Below are 20,259 nucleotides of genomic sequence, written 5' to 3'. Positions count from 1 at the left end.
TCCACATAACAGTAGAGGTTAGTTGTGTGTGTAACCCGGGTTCAGATTCATAACTAGCATAGGAACATAAATAGTTAATGTTAGTAGGTAAGAACTTTCTAGACAGTAAAACATTCTAGGCCCAGACTCCCCAAAACCCCATAGGATTGTGATAATGTAGTCCTGGGATAATATGCACAGGGACGTGCATTAGGATAGAAGGGGAGAATGTAACCCCGGGTTCAGATTCATAATTATCAATTACATAAATAGTTCCTGTTTATCTCTGAGCTATCACTTCCTGTTTTACCATGAGGTCCCACTTCCTGTATATAGCGTATGATGTCATGATTTGAAGGTTCTGGAACCTTTGTGATGTCATCCTATGATGTCATATAGAACGTTCCGGAACATCTTGGTTTCCAATATATACAGCCAGCTCTCAAGAAGCCAGCTCTCTTTCTCCTCGACCACCGGACCAGCAACATCACCCAGACGGACCGGACTAACCAACCGACTGGAAGCCGCAAGTCTCCACCAGCATCCCGGAGCAGTCCAGACCACCCATCACCAAGCGTGCTCAGCTGGATAGATACCCGATGGCGAGCCAACCCCGGAACATTTGATAAGACTAATGCCAGCCTGATGTGAATACCCATGATGCTCAACTAGTGCTCAACTATTGCTACTCCACTAGTCCGGTAGGATTGAACTGAACGAGACTACAAGGACTTCCAAGGGAGGCAATCCCGTTCATCTTATGTTATTTTGATATTGTATTTTGTATTTGAATTGATTTAACTGGATATATGGATACAGATATTCCCCTATAAGAGTTAGAGGGTAAATGCTACCATTGTATGATGTTATAATAGAACCTTCTAGAACATAGAACCTACTACACCGTTTGTGGTGATGTCATAATAGAACATTCTAGAACATAGAACATTCTAGAACGTTTGTGGTAATGTCATAATAGAACATTCTAGAACATAGAACATTCTAGAACGTTTGTGGTGATGTCATAATAGACCATTCTAGATGACACATCGATTATAGCCGAATCACTTCCTGGTTGTGGTGATGGCATAATAGAACATTCTAGAGTAAAGGCCCAATCCGTCAATATTTCAGCGAGTTATGAGTATTTTTGTCTGTGCAGATCACTCACCCTCACTCAAAGGCTGACTGGGGCAAGATGGCGGTGGTTCAGTGACGCTAGTGACTCCGCCTTAAGCTATCTAGTGTTCTATATATATCTATGCGTGCGCTGTCCCACCCCCAACTCCCATTGGCTGACTATCCTTCTAGCATTTCCGTCCGTGCATTTCCGCTTCCGGGGCATTTTGCACTCGTTACAGTTACTGTGTTGGTTTGTTTAGTTTCTGACCAACTACCAACTAGTCAAACTAACGTTATTTTGTATTAGTTGGTTAATTTCTGTTTGTGTGACTGGCTACCAGTTAGCAGCTGTTTCTGTTGCAGGAGAAACAACCAGCAGCCAACATGCCGAGAATTATGATCAAAGGAGGCGTCTGGCGCAACACGGAGGATGAGATCTTGAAGGCGGCGGTGATGAAATATGGCAAGAATCAATGGTCTCGTATTGCTTCTCTGCTCCACCGCAAATCTGCTAAACAGTGTAAAGCCCGATGGTATGAGTGGCTGGATCCCAGCATTAAGAAGACAGAATGGAGTCGTGAGGAAGAAGAGAAGCTTCTTCATCTCGCCAAGCTGATGCCGACCCTGTGGAGAACCATTGCACCGATTATTGGACGCACAGCCGCTCAGTGTCTGGAGCACTACGAGTTCTTGCTAGATAAGGCAGCCCAGAGGGATAATGAGGATGAGGTGGGTGACGACCCCAGGAAGTTAAAACCAGGAGAGATCGACCCCAACCCAGAAACTAAACCTGCCAGACCTGACCCTGTCGACATGGACGAGGATGAGTTGGAGATGTTGTCTGAAGCCAGGGCTAGGCTGGCCAACACCCAGGGTAAGAAAGCAAAGAGGAAGGCCAGAGAAAAACAGCTGGAGGAAGCCAGGCGTCTGGCTGCTCTTCAGAAGCGCAGGGAGCTGAGAGCAGCAGGGATCGATGTGCAGAAAAAGAGAAAGAAGAAGAGAGGAGTGGATTACAACGCTGAGATCCCCTTTGAAAAGAAGCCTGCTCAGGGTTTCTATGACACCAGCATGGAGCAGCATGAAGGACTGGAACCAAACTTCAAACGACTCAGACAACAACATCTGGACGGAGAGCTACGCAATGAGCGTGAGGAGAGGGAGAGGAAGAAGGATAGACAGAAGATAAAGAAGAAGAAAGAAAGCAACCTGCCTTCTGCCATCCTCCAGACCAGCGGAGTGGCTGAGTTCGCCAAGAAACGCTCCAAACTAGTTCTACCAGCTCCTCAGATCAGTGATGCTGAGTTGGAGGAAGTGGTCAAACTGGGCGTGGCCAGTGAAGTCGCCCGTCAGGCTGCCGAAGAGAGTGACATGACTAACTCTGCCTCCTCAACCCTCCTATCGGAATACAGCGTTACCAATGCCATGGCATCAGGTCTTCGTACCCCCCGCACCCCGGCTGTTCAGGACAAAATCCTCCAGGAAGCTCAGAACCTCATGGCGCTGACCAACATTGACACACCGCTGAAGGGAGGGCTGAACACACCGCTAAATAACAGCGACTTCAGTGGAGTCACGCCTCAACGCCAGAACGTCCACACGCCTAACACTGTCCTCACTACTCCATTCAGAACCCCTGGGCCAGGTCCGGGATCAGAGGGTAGCATGACCCCCCAGCCCGGAGTAGGAGGGACTGTGACCCCTGGTTTAACCCCTGTTCGAACTCCGCTGAGAGACAAGCTGAACATAAACAGTGAAGAGCAGCTAGCTGACCCAGCCTACGCCAAACACCTGCAGAGGGAGAGCCTGCAGCAGCTGAAGCAGGGTCTGCTGTCCCTTCCGGTTCCCAAGAATGACTTTGAGATTGTACTTCCTGAGAATGCTGAGAGAGACCTGGAGGAGACGGACCCTGATGGTGGCTTCATAGAGGATGCCTCTGAAATAGAGTGCCGCAAACAGGCTGTGCGGGATGCAGAGAAAGAAAAGGATCTGAAGATGAGACACACAGCTGTCCAGAGGAGTCTACCAAGACCTACAGAGGTGAACGAGTCTGTACTTCGTCCTGCCTCCCTGGAGCCTCTGTCTGACCTCCAATTGGCTGAGGAGCTCATCAAACAGGAAATGATCACCATGATGCACTATGACTGTCTGCACCACCCGTCTCTCAACACAGCCAACCAAGCACAGCGCGGCAAGGCCAGAGGGCCCGCCTCTACATCCAATAACGCCTCTCACATCTCCTATCTGGACTCTCACACCTACCAGCCAATCAGCACGGAGGAGATGGAAAAGGCAGCAGCAGTGCTAACAGCAGAGATGGAGGTGGTGAAGGTGGGGATGGGACATGGTGACCTCAGCATGGAGGCCTACTGCCAAGTATGGGAGGAATGTTACGGACAGGTGTTGTATCTTGCCAATCATAGCAGGTATACCAGAGCTAATCTGGCCTCTAAGAAAGACCGCATTGAGAGTCTGGAGAAGCAACTAGAGGTGAATCGCGGTCACATGACAGCAGAGGCTCGTCGAGCAGCTAAGCTGGAGAAGCGTCTGAAGATCCTGCTGGGAGGCTTCCAGTCCAGAGCGCTGGGGCTGCTCAAACAACACGGGGAACTGTGGGAACAGGTGGAGCAGGCTGCTACTGAGCTCCAGACCTTCAATCAACTGAAAAAACAAGAAGATACGGCTATACCACGCAGAAAAGAGGCGCTGCGTGAGGACGTAGAGAGGCAGATGGAGAGAGAGAAAGAGCTGCAGCAGAGATACGGAGAGCTAATGACGGATAGAGAGACCCTGGTCAACCACACATAAACATTCTGATACTCACACTAAATAAACACACACACTAAATGAGACAAATACACACACTGATGCCCCCCCCCATACACTCTACATCCTTCCTGTTCTGCTAGAACCCGCCTCTATGAGCACCATGGCAACCCCAGGGATTAGCCCCGCCTTTTTGCTGATGTTGCAGTGCTGTCAGAATTGTGAGCATGCCCTGTTGAGTCTGTCGTTTGTGTTTCTGTATTAATCATGACCAATAAAGTTTATTTTCAACATAAAAAAAAAAAAAAAAAAAAAAAACACACTGGACATGTCCCAGTCTATGTAGTGCGACCTGAAACCAGAGATGGCCCACTACGAACGCTCCACAGAGACCTACTGCTACCTTGCGGCTTCCTTCCTACTACCCCTGTGGAAGATGGACCTACGGTAAAGGACAAAGCTAAGCGACCAAGAACTCGACAGAGCCCAAAAGAAGAAAGCTTGAATGAATCAGAGGGAGAAGACCCAGAGGATGACTATCTTGATCTCCCTTATCACTATGACCAGGGAGGTCTAGTGGTGGAAACACGACTCTTTCCAGTGTCCACTGTCGAGCAAGATCCTGCAGACGGAGTCAGTATTCCGGAGGGAGCTCCAGATACAGCGGATCGGGAAAATCACTTACCAGACATGGGTCCGGAAGAGGACAACCTACCCGACAAGACCTTACCAGTTATGCGTTCAGAGGAGAACAATACTGACATGAATGAACTGGAGACCGAACCCGCTGGACCGGAGAATGTCCACAACGATGTGGAAAGAGAAACCGAAAGAGAGGTCATAGATGAACAACCAAGAAGGTCGACAAGACATAGGGAACCTCCAAAAACCCTGACTTATCACCGACTAGGAAACCCAATAGTGACGATAATCCAGTCAATATTACAGAGTCTAAGCTCAGTAATCGCAGACTCTTTAGGTGACTCTGACTCCCCGGAACCCCATGGGATTGTAATAATGTAGTCCTGGGATAATATGCACAGGGACGTGCATTAGGATAGAAGGGGAGAATGTAACCCCGGGTTCAGATTCATAACTAGCATAGGAACATAAATAGTTAATGTTAGTAGGTAAGAACTTTCTAGACAGTAAAACATTCTAGGCCCAGACTCCCCAAAACCCCATAGGATTGTGATAATGTAGTCCTGGGATAATATGCACAGGGACGTGCATTAGGATAGAAGGGGAGAATGTAACCCCGGGTTCAGATTCATAATTATCAATTACATAAATAGTTCCTGTTTATCTCTGAGCTATCACTTCCTGTTTTACCATGAGGTCCCACTTCCTGTATATAGCGTATGATGTCATGATTTGAAGGTTCTGGAACCTTTGTGATGTCATCCTATGATGTCATATAGAACGTTCCGGAACATCTTGGTTTCCAATATATACAGCCAGCTCTCAAGAAGCCAGCTCTCTTTCTCCTCGACCACCGGACCAGCAACATCACCCAGACGGACCGGACTAACCAACCGACTGGAAGCCGCAAGTCTCCACCAGCATCCCGGAGCAGTCCAGACCACTATTGCTACTCCACTAGTCCGGTAGGATTGAACTGAACGAGACTACAAGGACTTCCAAGGGAGGCAATCCCGTTCATCTTATGTTATTTTGATATTGTATTTTGTATTTGAATTGATTTAACTGGATATATGGATACAGATATTCCCCTATAAGAGTTAGAGGGTAAATGCTACCATTGTATGATGTTATAATAGAACCTTCTAGAACATAGAACCTTCTACACCGTTTGTGGTGATGTCATAATAGAACATTCTAGAACATAGAACATTCTAGAACGTTTGTGGTAATGTCATAATAGAACATTCTAGAACATAGAACATTCTAGAACGTTTGTGGTGATGTCATAATAGACCATTCTAGATGACACATCGATTATCGCCGAATCACTTCCTGGTTTAAAGAGTTTAAAGGGCCAATTCACCTAATAAGGTATTTGCATTCCCTGATAAACTAATATAGAGTTACCGATGATAACCTCAGAGACGTCTGAACGAACCCCAATGTGTTGATCCAATCGACCTAGGCCTTGATATCGACCTAACCCTTCCGCAAGAAGAGGTTACTGACCTACTCTAAAAGGGATACTTCAAAGCATAAGTTGTACTTTACGTACGTATGTATTATTACTGTTTAGCTAGCGCGCTTTTAATTAAAACACCGGTTATTGTTATAACTCTGCCTCTGGTCTACAATTCTTTTAATTGTGTATATTACTCCTTGTCGCATTCGAACCTAGAACTGTGCCCGTGGCAAACAGCTGTTACTGGTATTAACACAAGTGCTACATGTGCTCTGTTGCTTAAACAGTGATATTGAGCTGCAACACTACTGTGTTGGTTTGCAGTAATGCTCATATGAAAACGTACCGCGGCTCAGCCGCTCTCTCTCTCTATCAGATTTTCTGTGTCTTACAACATAGATACGGGTGTCGGGTTCACACACCTTGGTTTTGCTATAAACCCTGTTCACAGATGTGTCTGTGGTTAGCGTGCAGTGATTTAGCTTGCACTATTCATTAGCATTGCTACTGAAGGTATCACTATTGTTGTTGTCGTATACAAGGGTTGGGCTTGTGAGGGGGTACCGGATAAACCCCTCCTTCCCTCTTCTGATTGGTCAGGGGGTTATTGGAATCTCTTTTCATTCAATCAGGGCCAAGCTGTTAGGCGGCTTGGCAAGGAGGGGGGGGGGGGGGGGAGGGTTTCCCAGACTCCGCACCTATCACGGGCGGTTGAGTCTTGGGTTTCCCCCCGTCATAGCAAACGTCACTAGGCACGTTTCTATTGGACGACGGCTTCCGTGGGTTTAGACCCGTATGTAGGGTCTGTTGTTGTCAAGTTGTCGGGGCAGAGCATAGGAACTTTTCTACTGTTCTACTACGCTCGATATACGTGTAACTTGAGTCGGTTGGTCACATGACTCAATGTTACCGTGACTTTTCAATCTATGGCTCACGTGGGAAGTCTCGCTGAGGAGTTCCGTCTCTCCTCTGTAGTGAGGGTGGCGGGATGTAAAAATGTAAACAATTTTTACCCTCGGCTGCGTCACGTGGGATTCATGTCAGTCGGTGTTTCTTTCTTTTTTAATAAAAAAGAGTGGAGAATATGAAGCACGACAACCTTCTTGTCGTTCTCCCAGGCGCCTTGAAGGATCAATGTGGGGTCTGGTTAGACTGTCCATTGATATGTTTTGGGTCCCGACGCATACATAGTGCTGGCTCGGGGTGTTTTCTGTTAAGAATCATGCAGGAGGCTAGTACGCCTTGGTTGCTTGTTATTAAAACGGCGTTTTTATAGGGCAACTGGGATGGGTTTTTTTTCCTCTTCCGAGAGCCTGTTACTGGGTCTCGACCGATTCTCGTTCATATCTGGGGGATGTTAACGGAATAGATCAGAACATAGGTAGAGGGGTCTCACGCCCTTGGGGTGGGCCACTGAGCGCGGTATAAATAGGACCGTCTGGGTGGCGCCCTCTTTTCATGTTTTAGATCAACACGCATTCCTGCCCCCTCTCCTGGAGTGGGCATGTCAGCGTGGTTAGGGCACGGGACTGGTTCTGGTCATGCTGGTCCAGGTCAGTTAACCCGTTGTCCGCCGGGGATGCAGATCTGCTGTTCTGGTACCCTGAGGGACTTGTGCTTTTTTCAGGGGGAAAAATGCCGGGTCGGCCCGGGTGTCACAGGGTTAGGCGTTATGGAGACCCTTTGTTGGGTACACTTTGTACCTGGCACTATTATAAGGGGCTGGTTCTCCTTTCTTTCGCTCCTCTCTCACGCATGGCGAAGAGGGGGCTGATGGGGTGGTCTTCTGGACCTCCTCTGGTAACCCTGTGTGCTTCCCGAGCCGCCGGGCCCGGTCTGAAGTAATGTTTCGTTGAAACCGTAGGCCTGGGATAACCCTTTTTTGGAAACTGAAACACCTGTATACCCGCAGGTGTGTTTTGGAGTTTTTTCTTGAGGGGTTATAGGAACAACCACCGTCTGTGTACCGAGAGGGTGGTTGATTCCCTGGTGTGTTGGAGCAGAGTCAACTCCCGGGTTACCCGGTTGAGTGTGCCCCTGCACGTTCATGACGTCTGCCAATCGTGTCAGCCTTCTCTGCCTCGACCCCTCTGGGTGGGTTTTTTTTTATGGAGGCTTTGTCATGGTGCTCAACAACGCCAGCATACGCCCCTTCCGCCGGGGGGGCTGTTTTCAGTAGACCCCTTTGGCGCCTGTCTCGTCCGCAGTGCTCCAGGCTCAGGTCTACAGCCTGCTGCCTGGTTTCCCCGGTGCGCTGCCTGCTTCCGTTGGTTAACCTTTTTTGGGTGCTTTACGGCCATGCTGACTGCCTGTGTTGCAGGGTCAGTGTGCCAGGCGGTGTACTATTGGGGGGAAAGGGCCCGCTCTTGGAGGGGCCCTGTCCGAATACGCTGGCGATGTGGGGGGCGGTGTCACTAAGTGACCGCCTGGTGGGGTCTTGATGCCTGGCGTCATTGACCTCTCCGGGCCCCCTTTTTTCCAGGGGATCCAGTTCCTTCAGTGGGTCTGGGTCTTCCTTCGCGCTCCGCTGCTACGGCCTTGCCATGGGGTTGAGTTTGCTCTTGACTCCGTGATTTTGGGGGCAGTAACGAGGGTTGTTTCTTCCGTTCGTTCCCTGGTGGCATGCGGGTTGTGCGTGTGCGTGGTCGTGGGGTCAAGCCACGATCTGCTCACCCTGTGCGTTGAGTTGCTTGAGTTCCTCTTCGCACGGTCGGATCCGTCTCCCTCCCGTCCTCCAATAGGGAGGGTATCCTCCATTAGGGAGGGTCGGGGGGCTCGGTCCTCCCCGGTCTGATGGTTGTGGGGGGCCTCAGTGGGGTACATTTGTCGAGCTTCAGGCTCCCGCTCAGCTCCTGTAGTGCAGATGACGCTGAGCGTCAGGACGCCATTGCGGCCCTTGATCTCACCTTGTGGTGAAAGTTTGGGAAGGAGGCGAGTAGGTGACCACACACCTGCTTATGAAGGTTAAGCGGATAAGGGTGTGGCCAGACGAATGTTGGGATGTAAAGGTACATTGTGAAATTTTTTATTCAGTGCTCGTGCACGAAGTGAAGTGCGTGCAGATGACGCTGAGCGTCACCATAATTCATAGAACTTGGTTATATACATAACCTTCGTTAACATTACAAATGTTTACATACTGCAAAACCGAGAGGGACCTTTCAGTTTGCCCAGGCGAGTTGGGAGTCAGCTGTCAGTTTGTGTGGGGAATGGCTGTTACTGATCAGTGGACAAGACAAGCTAAATTACATAATATTCCCCAGCATTATTCAAATCTACTGTTTGGGCATCTTACAGATTTAGTTTAGTCTATGATAGTGATTGATTATACAGCGACTGTGTGCCAGAATTGCGCACTTCGCGGCATTTAACATAATGGGGCCAGTAGGAATCCGTTTCCAGGAAGGCAAAAGCAACTCCTTCTCCCCGAAGTATTCACGCTACAACCTCTCCACTTAGATTCAGACAGGGGAAAATCCATAACCAAAGAATTATGGTTATTTAGCAGCAGTATATGCAGCCGAATGCAGTCGCGGGTAATTTGTTATTTCAGTGCATGACATAAATATTAATCATGACGTTAATATTTACTCTCATAGTCACTTTACAGGAACAAGGTAATTCCCAATTGTGAAGCGAAACAAGGCATAATTGTCAAATAATTATCCAACACGCCCAGTGGATCCAGAGCAAAGTTACCAAACGGCCCACAACGCAACACCAGAGTGAGAGAGAAAAAGTACAAGTAGCCTATGTGTTCCTTATTCTTTCAGCAAATACCCGTTAATCATTCATCCTTGAGTTTTAACTTAGCTTTAACTTGAGAGTCATACATTTTAAACATTAGGCACCTATTCAAATGTTTTAAGTTTAGAGTGTATAAAGGCTTAGAACATGGATGTAAGTATTTGATGGCCATTCCCAGGCTCAATTATGTCTCGTCAGTTGTTGCAGCAATCTTTGGGTTGATACCATTTGTTTGTTTTGATTAGCATGAAGTGGGCGTGTCTGTAAAGGGGAGACTCGTGGGTATTAATAGAATGCATTTTCATTCAGATATCTTAACACATTGGATGCCAAAAACGAGTATACTCGCTATTGCCCGCCATGCGTTGTGCGCCAGAAACGAGTTAACTCGTTTTTGGGATCAATATTAAATTTTTTCACCATGGCATTCATAATTCATCCAGCCTCCCTCCGGGACTGCAGCTGGACCCTGTCTGATATTGCAACGCCTCAATACCGCCGCCTGGTGGATGTCGGGCGAGTTACACTCCAAGCCAAACCGGAAGTGGCGCTCAGTGCATCGAGGAAATTCCTCCGGCAGTAATATCTTGTAACGTGGGTCTAGATACACACTCGAGTGCATGGGATCGCTTTCGAAACGCAATAATCAATATGATTTCGGCGTTTATTGCGTCATACAAACGGGAAATGGATCTAGCAGATCGACGTCAAATAATTGGAATATTTTTCCTCCAGTCTCATCGGCGAACGGTAAGAGGAATATAACGTTATGTTCAGCCCGATTGTTTATTCATTTCACGGCAATCCATCTGATCAACATATCAACCCATACTAAATAAAGCCGTTACTGATGATCAAGGAATTATATAGCGTGTATAGGAAAGAAACGCCAATCGATAATCTATCATATGCGTCAGGGCCTATAACTCGCATTTTAGGAATTACTGCAGAAAACCTTAAAAACATACTTATATTCTCGACGGTACTAACACAACAATGTATGAATGAAAAAATATAACGTTCCCACATCCGGAACGATAGATACCCGATGTTGAATGGGCCATAGTAATGTCGATATAGCTATAATATTAAAAAAGTTATAGCCCTGCAAAAAAGGTAAACATCTCCATAGGGTTACAGCACTGGCAGACTGGGCATAAGGATGGGCATACTGCGTGGCAGACAATGTGTTAAGGTCAAGGGACCACTTAAAAAATTGCCATGCCAGTTTTTCCCTCGCCAAAAAACTGGAGCGATATTTACTTAGCCCCCTTCCCAACAAGCTAGCATGACATGGCTGGTACCAATGGATTCCTATGGTCATCTAGTCTCACTGAGCTGCTACAGCCTCTGAAAAACAGCCACAGGTTTCTGACGGTTAAGTAGTTTATTTATTCAAGAAAAGACAGTATGCAGCATATATGACGGTATGCAGCATATATGACGGTATGCAGCATGACAGTATGCAGCATATATGCTCATTAGTTGTTGCCCTTTATATCATCATCGATTTCAATGCATTTCTAATGACGTTCTGAGAGGCCGTTGTGGGGTAATTGAAGGGGTAATTCTGGTCCGAGTGTTAAATACTGTGTCCTAGAGTCATACAGGGGGTTTCATGAGTAAAGCTAGCTTTATGTTTGTGTGGCTTTCAAACTTCAGTGTGGGTTGTTTGCAAGCTGACCAATTAAAACTGCATATTGTTCTCTCAGCAACCTCCTAGCAATCACACCTGTTATGCATCATCTGCAACACATGCCACGTAGTTCAATTTGTTTTAAGATGTGCACAGTGGGTCTCTGACCCTCTACAGCCACCACAGAAACCCCATATTTGCATCACAAGTAAGCTTGGCTATATAAATGCTGCCAGTATTAAAGTTGAATGATATGGACTGGCCTCTGTATGCCAATAAAGCGTTCTCAGTGGTCAGGAGTGTATTAAGTGGAGCTGAATAAAGCCACGCCAATGTGGAGGAGGTGTTGCAGGATAGACGGACTTAGACACCGGACCATTAGCAGGAAGGATGTCCATTAAGGAAGAGGATGCAACACATTAGATACCTTACCTCTCCCAACAGTTCAGGGGACTATCACACTAATAGGCCTCGTAGACCTGGGACCGTTTGTAAAGTGTTCAAATACTGGAGTACCCTTGGTTTAACTTGCCAGGGCTGTTGTTGTACAGTAGCTTCTATGTAAAACCCAGCGAAGCAAACTAACCTGACTGCATTGGGTTTTCTGAGTTGAAATTATGAACGACGAGAGGAGCTGATTCACCTCATTGCATATCCCTTTTGTCACAGTGGCCATTTCTGTTGACGTGTCACAGCAGGGTAAACACAGATGTAACTAATAACATTAATTATGGTTACATTCCATTTAGGTGAGCCAGAGGCATTCTAGTGAGCCAATGCACAAAGCCAGGTCCCTGACCCTGGCACACCTAAATGGAAGGGAACCATAATTAATGTTATTAGTGACACCTGTGTTTCCCTGGTATGGCATGTAAAAATGGCCGCTATGAAAAAGGTCTATTATGATGAGTGAGTTTCATGACAATTTGTACAAATATAATTATGTGATGTGAGTTTAAAGGGGCACTTCACCTAAAACAATGCTTCACTTTGCACATAATCTAACACACATCCAAAAACCCTAAACCGTTTTGCACACATTAATTTACCTAATTACAGCTCCATGAAATTATGTAAAAAATAGCAATACCTTGTCTTATAGGGACTGCTACCTTATCATTTCATGAAGCTGTAATTAACACAACACAAGGATTCAATGTCCCTTGAATATGGTGGCCATATTCAGACTAATTTACTCTCAATAATTGTCAAAATGAATGTGTGCAAAACTGTTTTTGAACGTGTACTGAGATTATGTGCAAATTAATCAGCATTGTTTTTTTTGGTGAAGTGCCCCTTTAATATTTTAGGTCCACTCAACCTGGACCAGCTTTTTAGTTAACCTAATCTGGAGGGACAGGTATTGACATCCGATAGGGACAATAGATACCATGGTTACATATCCCAATAATAATAATAATAATAATAATAATAATAATAATAATAATAATAATAATAATAATAATAATAATAATAATAATAATAATAATAATAATAATAATAATAATAATAATAATAATAATAGTAATAATAATAATCAAAAGGATATTCCTGTTGTTTATATGTTTTAAACTTGGCTTTGGCTCATTGATTTTATTATAGCGTTATTCTCATAAAATGTCCAAACATTGAATTATCTGATGGGATACAATGGGAGATTATCTAACAGGGCCTTGACCCCGGGGCTACTTATAATGTGAATTCCATCCCTGGCCGTACAATGGAGGAGGAATCCCATTCATTCGTTGGCTGCAGGAAGTCAATGTGAAAAGCACTTCTTACCTCTGACAGGAAGGTCTGTGCTGACTTCTGTGCGCCGACGTGCAGCAAATACTCATACACATATAAAGCTAACCTGGAAAACAGAGACAGAGGGGGTTGGAGAGAGAGAGGGGGGGGGGGCAGAGAGGGAGAGAGAAGGTCATTGCTGAGTTTCACATTCTTTAAACATCCTTCCATATGCCTGTTTTTGCTTCAAACCTCTTCATTAGCCTCTTGAATATGCCGCCTGTTTTGAAGACCAAAATGTTCATATTGGCCAAAAATATAAATAAATAATTAAAATATGAAATACGTCAAACACGATTTCAATTTCTGGCACACTGGATTTTCATTCTATGTAGACAAGATTCCTAAATTCCAAAAAACAACAAATGCACATTTAACAGAAAAAACTTTATTGTGTCACTTGACACATTTAGGTTTTGGATAAACAAGATGTTGCTCTATTGGAGATTAGACCCACCACAGAGGAGCAGTATTAAGCTCTTCAGTGCTTAAGTAAAGAGTCCTGGTGGCACTCTGCCACATCCCTGTGGTTATAGGAGCTCCACGCTGAGGCACGGAGGCTCAAACTAAAACACTGTAGAAGACAACAGGGGACGTAGTCGTCATGCTACTGTATCTCGCACGCAGTTCACACATTCTGCTGGTTGGGATTCATGTCATTGTATGGTAGTCATTACTATCGTTCGCGTCACATTCCCAGAGTTCCTGGAAGTGAAATCAATACACACACACACACACACACACACACACACACACACACACACACACACACACACACACACACACACACACACACACACACACACACACACACACACACACACACACACACACACACACACACACACACACACACACACACACACACACACACACACACACAAACAAGGAGAGAAGCAGGGGGGGAAGCACACCCATGTCTTTCTGTGGGTGTGTCTGTTCACATGCACGTTAACATTCCCATATCATTCGGGATACTTGAGTATTCCGTCTGAGCTGGCGCACGCTAGCGCCATATTCTGTTTACAGTAGGCTTTACTGTGAGAGACCAGAATATGACTGCTGGGACATGGAGACTTTAGTTGGGATACTGAGGGAAGTAGACACCCTGTTTACTGTGTTTGTGGTCTATCCCAATACTTGCCATATTTCATTTGCTAATGCATTTACATGTTGGGTGATCATTCAGATATGAAAATCCATATAAAACCTTATTCCTTCTAAGACATTAACCAGGCTATTAGCTAGTATCCAGAGTATTAATGTATATTTATTATTTACATGTTGGGTGATCATGTGGATATGAAAATGCATATAAAACCTTATTCCTTCTAAGACATTAACCAGGATATTAGCTAGTATCCAGAATATTAATGTATACATTCTATGTCCACTCTGGGAAGGAAACAGCCTTTGCACAGAAGACCATCCTCTTATAGCCACACAGTTGTGTGTGTGTGTGTGTGTGTGTGTGTGTGTGTGTGTGTGTGTGTGTGTGTGTGTGTGTGTGTGTGTGTGTGTGTGTGTGTGTGTGTGTGTGTGTGTGTGTGTGTGTGTGTGTGTGTGTGTGTGTGTGTGTGTGTGTGTGTGTATGTGTCTTTATACGTCTCAGTTTGGATGCCTGACTGCTTTGAGGACAGGTCAGGGATTACTGTCAATCAGGAGGAGGGAGAGCGCTAGGGATTGTGGGAAGTGTCATGTCAATTGCTGGAAATGTTAATATGCAGCCCTATGTGATGACTGAAAGTGGTCAACAGTGTTTAAAATAACAACTCTGTCACCTATAATTAAACTTGTTTGAGGTTAAAACTAATTTAAATGCATACCATGAGTAGAGTCATTTTGCTGCAATTGTGAATCCTCTGTTCAAAAGGAATTTATTTTGGCCAGGTATTAATACTTGTATTCTGCAGTTTGTCTTTTTGTTTCAACGTATGTTATGATAAGGCCTACATCTTTTGGATGCTCAACAAGCTGACTGTAACATCTAACTATAAAGGAATGTATGTCTGTCTTTATGTTTGTCCTTCACACAAGTTACTTGTTTTGGGATCTTTGATATTCCATACAGTTTTGCTATAGCTGGTTTGCTCAAAGGCTGTGGGCAGGGCTTCTATTACAAAACAATGACAATGTGACCATGACAAATTTGGTGCCATTTGGCAAATAGGTGGTGCTGTAACAGCATCATCTAATCTAACTATAAAGAGGCGACAGTAATCAGAAGGTTCCCGGTTCGATTCCCGCTCCTCCCGGGCAGTGTGTCGAAGTGTCCTTGAGCAAGACACTTAAGGTGAGACAGTACCCCCGAAATCGCCTTTTTGCTTTTTTTCGACGATATTGAGATTTTGTTATATTTTGCTTCCTAAACATGTCTTCTATGAAACTAGTGACAATAAAACGTCAATAACACACATTTAATTTTAGTTTTTTCATTTAGCCTGAAAAAATTCTTCATAAATGCGCCAAAAGTTACTACTTTTACGCACAACTGTTCTGAAGCGGCTACTGCATGCACCATGGCAACCTTAGTATCGTTGGAAACCTCTATTTGTGATGTACAATCTTATCGCAACCAAACTTGACAACATCCTTTTTATCAGCAGCCAATCACTAAAATAGATACGTAAGTTGTTTGCGTGGCATTTTACAATACAAAACTTTGAGGCCGTTTTCTCAAAAACTGTTTTTTATGCATTTTACTTACACACAAAGACATGGAACTTCATTTCCCTAGTACCTAGACACACCAAACTTTCCACATTTCTTCCTATCAATTTCCTGCTTCTAATTGCGGAAGGGTTTGTTGATATATCATTCATAGCCGGGTTTATAGTACATTTTATACCAAAACTAGGCAAAAATCGATAAGAGGACATAGCCACAATCCCTTCTATAAAATGTTTTTGAATGTATCAACAAAATTTAAACCAAGTTTTTAAATCTGGCATTATCCATGTTAGTGATTCGTGTCTTGGCGATATATGCAAATGTAGCATATTTAATGAGGAAGTGCCTCATTTGCATATATAAAACATACAATTCAGAAAACTTGCAATACATTTTTTCTTAGTTTTTATGTACATAACAAACTGGGAAAGTTTCAGAGTGATATCTATTTGAAAAAATTGCCTATTAGGGGGTACTGTTTCGCCTTAATCCCTAATTTCTCCCGATGAGCAGGTTTGATTGATTGATTGATTGAACATTTTATTAACAGATTTCAGAATGGGTACAATACAGTACAGCTCAATACACACAATTGTTACGGGGATGCAGACCAGAGAAAGACTTTCGTCTTGTTTACATCAGGGTCCCCCATTTTCAATTCATCATAACATATATGACATACATGACATACAGATAGACAGTACATGGATATATATTGGTGTGTGAATGTCTGAGTGAATGGGTGAATGTGAGGAACAAAATTGTAAAGCGCTTTGGATAAAAGCACTATATAAATGCACCATTTACTGTACCACCATTATGAAGGAATCTATATCTGTCTGTGAATCCAGGCAATTTTATATCCATGTAAGCCATGCCCATTAGCCTTTAGATAGATTTAGAATTTTGGAAAAAAAACTGTTTATTTGCTACTCGTCCTACAAATCTTTAGCAAACCGAAAAAAGTAACTTTTTCAGATTTTTTATATTCCATAAAATTTTACTAGCGCTGGCCCTGAAATTTGTTCAAATACTGTGGGCAGGACTATATTACTATATTATATTAGTATTACTATTATTAGTATTACTATACAGGACTATATTACAAGACTGAACGCTTTGTGCTATTGCAACCTATTTATGTAGATATGATGTTTGAATAACCATGACAAATTGGGTGCCATCTGGCCAATAGATGGCCCTGTAGCCACCATCATACGTTTTAATAGCCATAATGCTCACGTCTGTCCTTCGCATTGCTGGAAAACCATTAGGCTAATAATCGATGGACTTCACACTTGCTGAGGGCCGAAGTAGGTGCTGTGTAGATTGTGAAGTTGATTGGATGAGTGGTTCTTGAGAACGCTGTAAGCGCCAATTCTGGTTGAGCGCAATGCCGGGGGCCAATCAATTGGCCAGTTCTAAGCGGGAATGTGTTCCCAACAGGCACCAACTCAGAATGGCCACTTTTTGAATGGGCACTGTGGCAGAATAGTCCCCCCCCCCACCCAACTATTACCATTCACCTTTCGTCTCTCACCTTCAACCCCCCACCAGCCCCCCAAACCATGTCTCCCTCCCCCCCTCCCCTCCTCCTAACTCCCCCATCCAATCCAATTGTCTTCCTCACCTGGACACACCCATCCCTATGACCTATAAAGACCAACGTTTCCCCTGTCTCGAGGAACCCGTTACGAGATCCCCCTGGCTCGTTGGGTCTCTCCAGCCAATTCTCCTGGGTTGTAAGCTAATAAACCTTATCAACTGCATCTACCTTTGTCTGAGTAAATCCTTACTCACATTCACCCACAGCACTGCACTAGTAAGTTTAAATAGCCATGATGCTCCTGTCTGGCCTTTGCATATCTCGAGAACCGCTCATCCGATCGAGCCAAGCAATCGGCCCATTCTGAACGGCCCATCCTGAACGGGCACTGCACTAGTAAGTGAAGAAAACATGGATCCCCTTATTCTGGGATAGATTCCAGCTCCTTGTCTATAGAGTCTTCCAGGGTTCATTTACGCTCCCCAGGTTCTGGGTAAAAGACTGTAGTCAGTTGGTGTAAAATGTAAAAAGGAGGACCTGCTTTGCAGTAGTGTTGTCAAAAATATCGAAAAATCGATACATATCAATTCTGAATATTTAAAACGGTTTCAATACTCATTTCCCGCAATATCGATACTTTCTGCAGTATCGATACCAGCTGGCTTGCTCGCAGTCTTCTACCGCAAGTTGTTGACAGACAGACACACGCTGCTGCAGAGCACGCTTGCCCCTCCTCCTCCTCCCCCTCACAGACCCGTCTTCAGTGTCTTCTTGTCAACAAAGCATTAAACATTAAACCATTAACTTTAGTTTAATACATGAGACGTTGTCTACTGATGGCTCATAATATCAACAGCTGATTCGTTGTTAGTAACGTTACAGCTAACGTTAGCTAATCGGTCTTCCGTTAGCTTATGCTAGCTAGCCACCTTATAATTCACAATATAATTACTTCATGGAAACGGAGTAACGTTAACGTTATGTCGAGTTCATACTACACTACACGTATTATGAACTCGACATAACGTTAACGTTACCCCGTTTCCATGAAGTGTTTAATTAGCAGCAATCTTGTTGAAATGTAACGTTAATGCTCCGAGCATAGCTGCGCAAACCGGAAACCGGAAACCGTCATGAAATTATTAACTAAAAGATTTTAATCAAATAAAAAGCAGCAGCATTATTGCATAACTGAGTCTTTCTTTAGGGGAGTAGGACATTTGTTTCACAGTTTTAGCATGATGTTTTATAGATGGCTAGGTTAAACACAGGTTTTTGTTTTTAAGAGTGGGGGGTTTGATTTGATTTAGATTAGATAATTTAGTTATTTTTAAATGTCTGATCTAAAGATAAACAAAGCCAAGGGTTTTAAAAGTGTTATATTTATCTTCTCTTATAGTACCAGAGAGAAGCTGAGGAGAATCAACAAAAGCAACATTTGTAAAAAAAACAAATAAATAAAAATATATATTTATTTTATTTTATTTTATTTTTAGCATTTTTGTGGTATCGATACTTTTCAAGGTATCGTATCGAAGTTCACCAGAGAGAAGCTGAGGAGAATCAACAAAAGCAACATTTGTAAAAAAACAAATAAATAAAAATATATATTTATTTTATTTTATTTTATTTTTAGCATTTTTGTGGTATCGATACTTTTCAAGGTATCGTATCGAAGTTCAAATTCCAGTATCGTGACAACACTACTTTGCAGTGTGAAATACCAAGCTGCAGGCGTCAGCTTCCATAGGCCCCGTCCACGCTGTACAGGATCGAACAGAGGTTCCCACGAGTGCTGCAGCAATGAAAATTTCATGACGGAGCCCGGTGTGATCTGAGGGGGTTCTATGCCCCAGTGATGGGCACCTGCCCCTGCTGCAATGCATTATTTAAAAACACTCATTCAATCCAGGCTTCAGGGGACACCTTTTGTTACTCTGTCAGAAGCAGTAAGTGTAACTTGGCTGTGCAGAAAGGCTTCTTGTTAGCTGCTAGAGAGGAGGGCCTGGAGAAGGGCAGGTAGGGAGTGGAGGGAATGAGGGAGGGAATGGGAACTTAGAATCACACTGTCATACTGTCATGGTAGAGAAAATATACATATGATTAATCATCTCTAGGCTGCGTTATCTGTGTTATCGTATCATGGGATCTTTTTAATATTGTGAATCAGGATTTTTGTGTTAATTGAAAATTCCAGTGGAATCTTTACACTGTATTGAAGTGACACTTCCATGCCTACGCAGTACAACGGGATGATGGACATCAAATGGATTTCTTAACATGAGAGTATCGATACCTGAGCAGATACTGTGATGTAGGCCTATATGGATATTGAGAAGACTATTTTTTTTTTTACTCAAATAGAAATTCAAGATCCAAGATGGCGGCACATGTACAACGCAAGGCTCAGTGTCTCTCCAGTTTTTGCAAATTACCGGTAATATACCTACTTGTTTTAGGTCTGCTCACCCAGAACAGTCTTGCTTTCATATCATACACCCGACAATATCGTATTATTATTGACGATCTTCAGCTCCCCAGCGAAATCGCTCGGACACCGGGGAATAATATCACACACCGGTTGGCTGAGCTCCTCGCCTGCGCTGTGAGCGTAAACTGAAGAGGGGTACACATGGAGGACTGCGAGCTAAGCTTAAGGCTAACTGCGCACAGTCTATCGTTACCCAGCATCTTCCTCGCTAACGTGTGGTCTCTGACGAACAAAATGGATGAACTGTGGCTGCGGATTACCAATCATAAATGGATTAAGGACTGCAATGTCATGCTTTTCACAGACTCCTGGCTTCATGACAGTGCTATTGAGCTACCAGGCCACACTCTCTACAGGGCGGACAGAACAGCTGATGGCTCCAGAAAAACCAGAGGTGGAGGTTTGTGCAT

General features: G+C 44.2%; 2 protein-coding genes across 2 annotated transcripts in view; one reads left to right on the top strand and one right to left on the bottom strand.

The window, feature by feature from the left end:
* Positions 1 to 20,259, bottom strand: part of ssbp4 (single stranded DNA binding protein 4) — a 240,224-nt gene that overhangs the window by 195,761 nt on the left and 24,204 nt on the right. Inside the window, 1 exon segment of the mRNA XM_084309168.1 lies at positions 13,137 to 13,209. Coding sequence (XP_084165294.1) covers positions 13,137 to 13,209 — 73 coding nt within the window.
* Positions 1,344 to 4,124, top strand: LOC311224217 (cell division cycle 5-like protein). Its single transcript, XM_084309112.1, has one exon. The coding sequence runs from the start codon at positions 1,486 to 1,488 to the stop codon at positions 3,904 to 3,906; it is 2,421 nt and encodes an 806-aa protein (XP_084165238.1). The 5' UTR covers positions 1,344 to 1,485; the 3' UTR covers positions 3,907 to 4,124.

This window comes from Notolepis coatsorum (assembly GCF_963971535.1).
Source record: "Notolepis coatsorum genome assembly, chromosome: 2".
NCBI classification, from domain to species: Eukaryota; Metazoa; Chordata; class Actinopteri; order Aulopiformes; family Paralepididae; genus Notolepis; species Notolepis coatsorum.
This window is presented reverse-complemented; position numbering and strand designations above follow the sequence as displayed.

Excerpts from the sequence above, each read along its gene's own strand:
- LOC311224217 (XM_084309112.1), top strand. The coding sequence starts at position 1,486 with ATGCCGAGAATTATGATCAAAGGAGGCGTCTGGCGCAACACGGAGGAT.